This window comes from Aphanomyces invadans (assembly GCF_000520115.1).
Source record: "Aphanomyces invadans strain NJM9701 unplaced genomic scaffold supercont1.9, whole genome shotgun sequence".
NCBI lineage: Eukaryota > Oomycota > Saprolegniomycetes > Saprolegniales > Verrucalvaceae > Aphanomyces > Aphanomyces invadans.
In genome coordinates this window covers 1,590,825-1,600,493 of record NW_008580154.1, presented here as the reverse complement: position 1 = coordinate 1,600,493, position 9,669 = coordinate 1,590,825, and the positions used below count along the sequence as shown (strand labels likewise).

The window sequence follows — 9,669 nt, the reverse complement described above, 5'->3', positions numbered from 1 at the left end:
AAGGCGCAGCAGTCGTCGTCACAGGCGCAGGAGTTGTTGTTGGTGACTTGGTCGTAGTGGGAACTCGAGTAGAATACGTAGGGGTAGGAGTTGTCGGCGCGGATGTCGTGGTCGGTGTCTTTGTCGTGGTGGTGGGGGACGGAGTCGTTTTCGGAGGAGTGTATGTTACCGAACGGAACACACCGAGGTTTCGCCGCGCTGAGGCGCGCGCGCCAGGAACGCTGTGCTTTGCACCTTTGGCGTGCTTGAGCCAGCACGTCCCTCCCTGGTGGTTCGTCCAGACAAAGAGCTTGCACCCATCTCGCTTGTTGCAGTCCTCGGCGCAGTCCTCTGCAAACTTTCGCGACGTAGAACCCAAATCGTTCCCTTCGTAGTCCGTGCCATCCTCCATGGCGCCGTAGTTGGTAGGCAATTGCGGGCCTTCCAACACACCTGCGACTGCCCCTTCCAGCTGAGCAGCATTGCCTTGCTCTCTCTTGAGCCAGCAAGTACCGCCTTGGTAACTCGTCCACACCCACACGCGGCAATTGGCGTTGTTGGCGCAATCGACGCTGCACTTGGACGGGTCCGATTGGGACGTTGACCCGATGTCATGACCTGGGTAGTCGATGTTGTTTGTTACCTTGCTTTGGGGACCGGCAAAGACCAGGGTCAGCCCCACGGACGCGAGCAGCATCGACGGAACAGCAACCATGATCAGTGGGGGTACGAGCCTAGATAGTTGGGATCAAGGCAATTGTAAAGTGAGCCCGACATAGCTCGCCCGTAGCCGCTCATGCCGTCCCACTCGGCGCGCGCCAGCCGCTCATGCCGTCCCACTCGACGCGCGCCAGCCGTCCATGTGGCGGCGCCGCGTGGGACTGCCATGTGCATCAGACCCAGCCGATAGAGAGGGATCGGCACGTGGTTGATCCAATCCTCTCGCGTCCAAGTCAAACTCCACCAATCCCATTCGCGTACACCCCAAGAATTCCACGAGTTTCAACCAATGACACGCAATCCAGTTGTCCGCCTCCCACACTGACCACATTGCACTGGCCACTGTGCATGGATGACTCACAAGGGCACTCTCTGTTGCCACGTCATGGCGACTGCGGTCGTGGGCGGCGGATGCTGCGTTCGTCGGTGGGGCAAGCTCGCACCCAAACAACGGCGCCGCCTGCGGGCCTTGGTCAGCGACGCGGCTGCTTCGTGCGCCGCGGGATTGCCGCGACTTGTCGATGCATACCGCGTTACGCATTGTGTTGGTGGCACACAGAGTTTGCAAAGGATTGATGTTGTTGCAGGGGCTGTGCATTGCATGGAAACAGAGGGCATGGTGCGTGGTAGACGAACCGCGGTCGGCGCCTTTGTCTGCTCGCGACTCTACATGAACACTCTCCTCTCACAATCACACCGCGCGTCATGCACACGAATCGTTGAAGTTTGTGGTGGGATCGATCGTTGAACAGGGGGGGGGAGATTGCACTGATAGAGGGCGAGTGGTGGTCGGCAGGGGGCGGTCGTGGGAGCGTGCGATGCGCGCCAACAACGCGTTGCCGTTCAACGGGACAGAGACCACGGCGCGTTGCAAGCTGTGGCGAATGCAGGGAGGGACGTGGTTTCCACCGAATCCCGACGGATGGATTACGCGTTAGTGGGGTGGCAGCGTGCAAATCCGGATAGTGCGGGGCGTGGATTACATCGCGGCTGGCCACACTCCCTTGATGGGTTTCACGCCGCCTGCTTGTGGCGCATGTCTAAGCGGCCGTACCGTTCCCCGACGGCGCCCTGAACGCCCCCCCACACACACAGTCGTGACGGCAGAGCCGCCCCTTCCTCAATCACTTACATGCTTTGTGGTGCTGCCGGCCGGGGCCGTCCATTCGGACGTGGTGTAGGTGGCAGTGGGTGGTGGGTGCTCGCGACAAGGGCTTCGGGTGTGCTCGTCTGAGGCGCACACTTCTGTCCATCCTACACGTTTGTAGACACGTGCAACGCATGCCGCCAACGTGGCGTGAAAAGACAGTTTAACAACGTCGAGAAGGGGACGGTGGCAAGACGTGCGACGGTGCTGCATTGCATGGATGCCGCCGCTGGTGATATGCTTCCACAGTGCAGCGTCCAGTGGGGCAACGACAGTTGGGGCAAGAATCGTTGTGACGACGCTTCGATTCGAATGCATCGCCGCCGTCCTGGTCGCGGACGTCATAAGCGGGCGGATAACCCCCCACACACACTCGCCATGCAGCATCCCACCCAGCAGAAGGACACGAGTTCATGCGTGTACGTACTCTACTGGGTTGTCGTGCATGGGAACCATACGCGCCAGGACGCTGCCGGCGTGACGCAATCCGGAGCGATGAGGGCCCGTCCGTCGTTGAGTTGGTGAGGGATACTTGACCACCCTCGTCGACAGCGACGATTTTCACAGAGTAAAACCACCGACGACTCGCCTTCCGTGATTTTATGTGTGCGCTGGCGACGGCGGAAGAAGGGGGGATGGCCTCTCGTTCCCCCGACGTCAACATCGTTCGATTCCCCCTGCATATCGATACCATCCCCCTCCACCAAATACAGTTTGGTATGCATAGATCTTGTCGTCCATGTGGTGGATGCGGCGACACGGGCTGTGCATGGGGAACCCACTCGCAGCGGCAACAACGCCCGCGCGGTCCCCACGGCGGCGGTGGCCCTTTCCGTCGCACAAACTCAGATCCACCTTGTTGGGACGCCCGTGGACTGCACCCCTCTACAAGTCTGAGTCAGGACCGCCAGCGCTTGCCCCTTCCTTTGGCGCGACGACCGCAGGCGACGCGCATTCGTGTGGCTTTCTTGACTTGGATACATACCTGTCGTAGTCAGATTGTGCTTACGAACCGACGACGACGTTGGTCCGCTTCGACTGTCGCGTGCAGCTGTTTGTGGACGAGACAGCAAAAATGTCCACAATCGTCCCTATTTCCCAAAATCGTCCATTGAATCGGAATTGGCTCTACGTAACATACACGTGAGCACATCTTTTGCGAGTGGCCAAAATCATCCCACCGCATGTGTTGCATATTGGGTAATTGCGGCCTTGCATGGACGATTTTTGGAAAAGCCGTAGACAGGACAGCTCCCCGCGCGAGTTTGCCGGTGAAGGTAGGTGAGAGGACGCCTGCCATCGCACGTGCAGAGGACACGTCGGTCGACTTGGATTCGGCTCATGTATCACATGGTTCTGGCCTTGCCCGACTGTACCTCGTCGCCAGGCTTGGGCGTAGGGGCGGCCATGGAAGAAGGAGCCCACCACCTGTTCCAACGGCACCTTGCTTCACCTCTCTTGTTGGCGACGCCAGCCAGCCCATGGGCGCGACTGGTACACACACAACAAGCCCACGGTCGAGCGCCACTTGTCTATTGCGATGATGTGTGGCCTGTCGAATGGCCCTTAGTCGGCCCGTCGTTGAAGATCAAAATGTGTTCCGAGGGGACGGCGGCCACGTTCGGTGGGTGACAAACTGGACCATGGTCCCGTGCGGGATGGTCCATCTGAATCTGGGGCGACATCGTGGGTGAAGGTCGAACCTAGTTACATGGCGTGCGCCGTGCTGAATCCCAACGCGCCTTGTTCTCCTGCCCGTGTTTTCTGGCGGGGGACTGCAGCCCCCGTGTACTGCGTCGTCATCACCGGATTCCGACCACCCCAACTGGTCCGACTGCCTCTGAACGGCAACATCTCGTCTTCGATCTTGCCGCTGAACGAACATTGCAATTGAACAGTACCCAGCAGCCGGTCTCGATCTTTCCGATGGAAGGGTGCCGCCGTCGATGAAAGAGAAATAGTCCCGGCGGGCGACGCCGTTGGCGATGGGTGGATGGCTAGCAATGTCCATCAAGGACCTCTGTCGACTGCGTGATGTGGGAAGTGACGTGCTGGACATCCGCGGAACCCCCCTTACTCGTCATAAAGTCGGTCGTTCCATCGTGTTCAGCATGCGTGCAGTTCCCGAGCCACGGCGTAGCGTCGCTGGTCCTGACGACGACGCGGCGCCACCGCCCCCAACGGAATCCGTCGTTTTGCGCCGACCACCCCGGCAAGTCCCAAGACAAGAGGTGGAATGGCTCGGTGATGATATGCACCACATCTGTCCAAGAACCCAGCCTGGCGGCGCGCCTCACTGCTGCAAGGCGGTGGAAATAGAGACCATGGAATGCCCCGTGGCTCGGCTTCGTTGGTGTATCTCTTTTTTCCTCCACCATCCGCCACCGTGCAATCGGGACGCTAGCCTACGAACGCCTTCATCCCACACAGGGGTCATGACGCTCCACGGCCAGGCATGCCGCTGACGACCACGGCGGAATGCGTGCATACTGCTCCTCGCACCTTCCTGCATACGTCACAATCTCGGCAGTCCATCCAGCCATGCTTGTTGTGTGGGAAAGGCTTCAACAGTGGACCCAAGCGAGTCGTCGCGCCGGGCGAGGGGCGTGCTTGGGTGCGTGATGGGGAGTGCTTTCGCGAGAGAGGCTGCGGCGGGATGAACACAGAGGGGGATGTGAATTCAATCATGGCGTCGGGGTTTCGAAACCCCGACATTCAAGTGTGGATCCATCTTGTCTATAGCATGTGTCGGATTGGTTGTCGGGATTCTAGATTTCCCACGCTTGGCGCATCAATTCTTGGGCTTCTTTTGCATTCGCCTTGCCGAGTCCTTGGGACGTCGCGGGCAACGACGGCCGCCCAATGTACCGAACCAACATGCCAAGCTTGTCCAAGTGGACCTTGACATACGCCCACGCGCCTTGGTTGGCAGGTTCTTCTTGGATCCACACAATGTCGTTGGCGTTCGAGTACTTGGCGAGCTCGGCTTGGAGGGCATCCGCTGGAAACGGCGCCAGTTCCTCCACTCGGACAATCGCAGTGTCGTCCCTAGACATGGCTTCGAGTGAGTCCACGAGAATCCACGTCGTCGTCGCGGCACAGCGAACCGGTTGTGCTGGGCGCGCTGGGCCACCAGGTCGTAGTAGAGCTTGCCGGACACAAGGAGCACGCGGCGAACAGACGCGGGTTGGATCGACGTGTGGTCGTCGCCAAGGACGGAATGGAACGTCGTGCCCGGCGCCATGTCGTCCAGGGTCGACGTGGCTTGTGCTAGGCGAAGCAACGTCTTGGGGGCAAACACCACGAGCGGTTTGCGAAAGTCGCGCAGTTGCTGGCGGCGAAGCACGTGAAAGTACTGCGCGGGCGTCGTCACGTTGACAATGCTCAAGTTGATCGATTCCAGCTCTGGTGTGTTGTCCGACGTTTCGTACGCGCGTGAGTTAACAAATTGCAAAAATCGTTCTGGCTTGCCGCTAGCCATGTACGAGTGAGACATCGATGGGACGGTGGTCCCACAGACCTCGAGTGGTCCGGACCCGCGCCGTCAAACCCATGGGGCAGCAGCAGCACGAGGCCAGACTGGCGCATCCACTTGGTCTCTCCCGACGCCACGAACTACGCTCCGTGTGTGTGGCCACAATAATTACGACTAGGAGGATGCACATTCATCGTACTTGGTCGATGACGATCTGCGCGCCATTGAAAAAGTCGCCGAATTGGGCTTCCCACACGACCAACGCGCGCGGATCTTCCCACGAGTACCCGAGCTCAAACCCCATGACGGCAAGCTCGGACAAGTTGCTGTTGACGACGTCGAATCGACGATTTGTCGGGTTCAGGTCGGTCGGAAGGTGGCGGAATGGAAAGTAGTGCTGGTCCGTCGTTTGGTCCGTGAACGCGGCGTGGCGGTGGCTAAACGTCCCGCGACGGCAATCTTGTCCGGCCAGACGGACCGAGTGCCCGTCACGGAGCAGCGATCCAAATGCCATCGCTTCCGCCGTCGCCTGCCGAGAACCCACCGTCACAACTCGCAAGAGCACGCAGTGAAGCGGCGCCGTCATTGCCACCTACCCAGTCGACTTTGATCTCGGATGCGTTTGCTTTGGACAACGTGGCCAGTCGGGTTTGAATGTGCGTGCGCTCGAGACGGTTGTGCACGGGGACGGATGGCGGCACTGTCACGGAGGCGATCCCGATAGCTTGTAGGACTGTCTTGTCGACACCAGTGTCAACGGGCGCTTGCATGTCGGCGGTCGTGGGCTGGCGCATGCCCTTCCAGTTGCCTTCGAACGCTGCCACCGTCGTCGGTACATACCTACGACACGATGCACAGGATAAAACCTGACCATGCCCATATCAAAACCGAGCGTAGGGCGTACGTGGCGGACTTGACGAGTTCTTGCTCCAAGTGGGCATTCAACTTGGTCTTGAGGGCGTCGACCTTGGCGGGGGTGAGCAGCTTTTGTTCGATGAGGTGGGCGCCGTACTGCGCCGGCAAACTCGGGCGCGTCGTAATGGCAGAGTACATGCCAGGTTGAGTGAACCGAGGCTCGTCCACTTCATTGTGGCCGTGGCGACGATACACGATCAAGTCAATCACGATGTCCTTCTTGAACTTGTGGCGGAAATTCGTGGCGATGTGCGCGGCCTACCGACGCCATCATGAACGTGCGCGAAAACTAAAGGTCGGGTGCGTACACGGATGACGGCAGGGATGTCTTCGCCGTTCACGTGCAGAACGGGGATGTCAAAGCCCTTGGCGACGTCCGTCGAGTACGTCGTGCTGCGGCCGTCGTGCTTGGTCGTTGTAAAGCCCACTTGGTTGTTCACGACAATGTGGACTGTGCCGTCGGTCTTGAACGAGGGAAGCTGGCTCAAACTGAGCCCTAGAATTCTAGCTCGTCAGAGGCAAGGCACGTCGGTTGGAACCACTCGCCTTCGGGCACGCAGCCTTGGCCGGAAAACGCAGCATCCCCGTGCAACAGCAGTGCCATGGCGTCTTTGCCGCTGTCCTGCTTGGCGCGGACTTTGCCCGTCGTGACGGGGTTGATGATCTCCAAGTGGGACGGGTTGTGCAGCAGACTCACGTGGACACCGTTGATGTCGACGCTCTGGGCAATGTGGGACGACACATCGTCCAGGCCAAGAATGTGCTCAGGGAAGTCTGTGAACCCTTGAACCTTGCGCAGGAGCTGGTGCACGGGGTACTTGAGGATGCCGACCAGAAGCGCGAGGCGGCCGCGATGTGGCATGCCTGGCGGGAGCATCTCGTTAGGTCAGGAGCATCCATCGAGTGGCGGAGAGAGGCCGTACCGATGACTACATCGGACGTGCCGTGCTGACTGGCCGTGTCCAGAATGGTCTGAATTGCCGGCATCATGGCTTCCGCTCCTTCGCCCGAATACCGCTTGAATGACGAGAATTTCTTGGCCAGGAAGTGTTCAAACGTTTCCGCCGTTTGCATACTCGTCCACGCGTTCCGTTCCATGCTTGGCGTGACTGTCAACGACGGATGCTCGACTTGCGACGCAAGCCAGTCGCGCTCGCTCTTGAGCTTGAGGTGCTCCATCTCGACGCCTAGCGACCCGCAGTACGTCGTGCGCAATTGGTCGTACAGCGCCTTCATGTCCGTGGGAGCGTTTGGAAAGAACACTTCACCTGCCGACGGCATGGGCTTCGCAAACAGTGGAGAAAACGACGACGGCGCGAGTTCTTCGACCGGCATGTGGGCCTCGCGGCCCAATGGATCCAACCGCGCCTCCAAGTGCCCCAGGCGACGGAACGAACTCACCATCGATCGCACAGCGAGGGATTCAACCGACGAGGTCGTGTACATGCGGGCGCGAACCGGCGCGGCCAGTCGGGTGACGGAGCGCAGCATTTTTCAGGAAGTGGTCGGTTGGGCAATTGCAAACTGAAGCCACGGCGCGTGTGGTGGAATTGGTGCGGGGATGCTCTCGGGGATTTAACGCGTTTTGCGCATTGTCTGTAGTCCGAAAAACGGCATCTAAATGGACAACATATATGCAGTAATATATATGAACAATATATGCATACTAATTAAATGACACTTCTAGGTCGAATTAATTCAGAAGTGGGTTCGGATGTGCATTTATACATTGGTTTCTTGCCATATTTCGCGACTGGGGAGGGGGTTGGACTGGGTGCTGACGGTACAGACCTGGTGAAGGAGCTCGGATGGCGATGCGCCTCGCCAAGAGGTATGACAGTACTGGTAGAGTGGAGCTCTGAACGAACTGGAATACGTTTGGGCTCCAGTCGGCAAAGGCTGCCTCCCGATGGGTGCCTGGGGCAAGCTCTCCAGGCGAACTTAAACGTTAAACGTAGTCGTCGCTGGCGAACTTCAACTACTGTACCACTTCATATCGCACACGCAATGGATGCAACTTCAAGTGCCAAGTAGATTCGCCCCGCGGATATCCCCGCCAGAATGTCCGTCGGACTGGGACCCGATGGTTCCCGTTCATGCGGATCCATCAGGAGGACGGAGCCTCGCCACGTTTGGCCGGCCAGGAGCGACATTGGACAATTCAAACCCCAGATTGCCCATGTAGGGAGGGAAGGGGTCGGATTGACAAGCCTACCATCTCTCACCAGCACGTCTTGCTGTATCCTTCACTCTTCCTGGAAGGAGCACGTTCAGCTTGAGCAAAGGCGGGTAAAAAACCCAAAACCAACTCGACGAGCCGACACCAACAACATTTACCACAATTTCATCCAGTTTAGGTACTTCCTCTGTTTTGCAATATTGCAACCATTTGAAAACCCACAATGTACTGCCACCATTTAAATATAATTGGATGAAAACAAAAGGACAGCTTTTAATTGGATAAAATGTTCAATGCATCGCTACTGTGTTTGGTTCGACTGGTAGCTGTTTGCCGCAAAGAGAAGCGAAAAAGGGCAGGACAGATTCAACATGAGAGCGTCTCGACGTCTCATAACGGCTTTTCGTAGATGGGGCAGTTTAAAGTTGTTGTCACCATAATGTTCGATGACTTGGCGCATGACAGCCTGCAAAGTAAGAAAGACATTTTCCAATGATTCGCCACTCAGTGTGTCAAATGCCATCAGGGTCGAAGCAATCGCATCATTAACAGTACGACTCACCACCTTGTACTGTAGGGACTGAATGGATGCGAAGAAGCCAAGGTCCCTCACATTGAGGTCGGGACTGTTCGGGGGCTGCCAGCGGACAACAAAGCCCAGCCGTCCGTTGAAACTTGGGCGAGTGCGTCGTTGTCGATGGAGCGGTGCGGAGTTGCGTTGTCCTGTTGAAGGATTGAAGGACGACTCGCTTAGTAACGCTTGGAAACTTGGCTTTGATTGCGGGCACGACTTTGTTGAGAACGTAATCACAGTACGTTGGACCATCAACATTCACGAGAGTCGTCACCATCGAACTAGCAGGCCGATTACGTGAGCTTCGCGCCGCAGGGGCTTCAGCGACAAAAGGCCAAAGCCTGATTTTGCCAGGGAAAAGCTAACTTACACGTGTTTTCTGGATGTTGTACGCGTGTCGACAAAATTGACTCGGGGAAACGATGACTTGCGCGTGGGCTGGGATGACATGTGCGTGTGACTGGATGACTTGCACGTGCAACAGGATATCATTCGCGTGTATTTCAGCACCAAGAAACCTGACAAGTCAGGAAATTACCACAAGGAGAGCCACCCACGTCACCTTCTACTATAGTAGGCCAGCCCAAGTGCGTGTATCTCAGCAAGAACAGACCGAGGAGTCCCAGTTTTTCGTGTGTGGTCTAGCTAGAGGGTCTCCATGACGCCACCTTAGTGCCGTG

General features: G+C 57.8%; 2 protein-coding genes across 2 annotated transcripts; both read right to left on the bottom strand.

Moving 5' to 3' along the window:
* Positions 1–165: 165 nt before the first annotated feature.
* Positions 166–694, bottom strand: H310_05651 (hypothetical protein; the record flags this gene model as incomplete). The annotated part of the gene is made up of 2 exons (XM_008870417.1): positions 166–244; positions 297–694. The coding sequence occupies 2 exons, from the start codon at positions 692–694 to the stop codon at positions 166–168; spliced, it is 477 nt and encodes a 158-aa protein (XP_008868639.1).
* A 3,803-nt stretch (positions 695–4,497) lies between these two features.
* On the bottom strand, positions 4,498–7,776 carry H310_05650 (oxoglutarate dehydrogenase (succinyl-transferring), E1 component). The gene is made up of 9 exons (XM_008870416.1): positions 7,160–7,776; positions 6,783–7,100; positions 6,545–6,732; positions 6,226–6,494; positions 5,918–6,161; positions 5,521–5,850; positions 5,367–5,461; positions 4,954–5,319; positions 4,498–4,894 (listed from the first exon to the last, which is right to left on the bottom strand). Exons 1-9 carry the CDS (start codon positions 7,725–7,727, stop codon positions 4,615–4,617), a joined length of 2,658 nt encoding a protein of 885 aa, XP_008868638.1. The 5' UTR covers positions 7,728–7,776; the 3' UTR covers positions 4,498–4,614.
* Between the last annotated feature and the right edge of the window lie 1,893 nt (positions 7,777–9,669).

Excerpts from the sequence above, each read along its gene's own strand:
- H310_05650 (XM_008870416.1), bottom strand. The coding sequence starts at position 7,727 with ATGCTGCGCTCCGTCACCCGACTGGCCGCGCCGGTTCGCGCCCGCATG. Across the intron at positions 7,101-7,159 it reads CACGTCCGATGTAGTCATCG|GCATGCCACATCGCGGCCGC; the intron begins GTACGGCCTCTC and ends TGCTCCCGCCAG. Across the intron at positions 5,462-5,520 it reads CGCAGATCGTCATCGACCAA|TTCGTGGCGTCGGGAGAGAC; the intron begins GTACGATGAATG and ends CACGGAGCGTAG.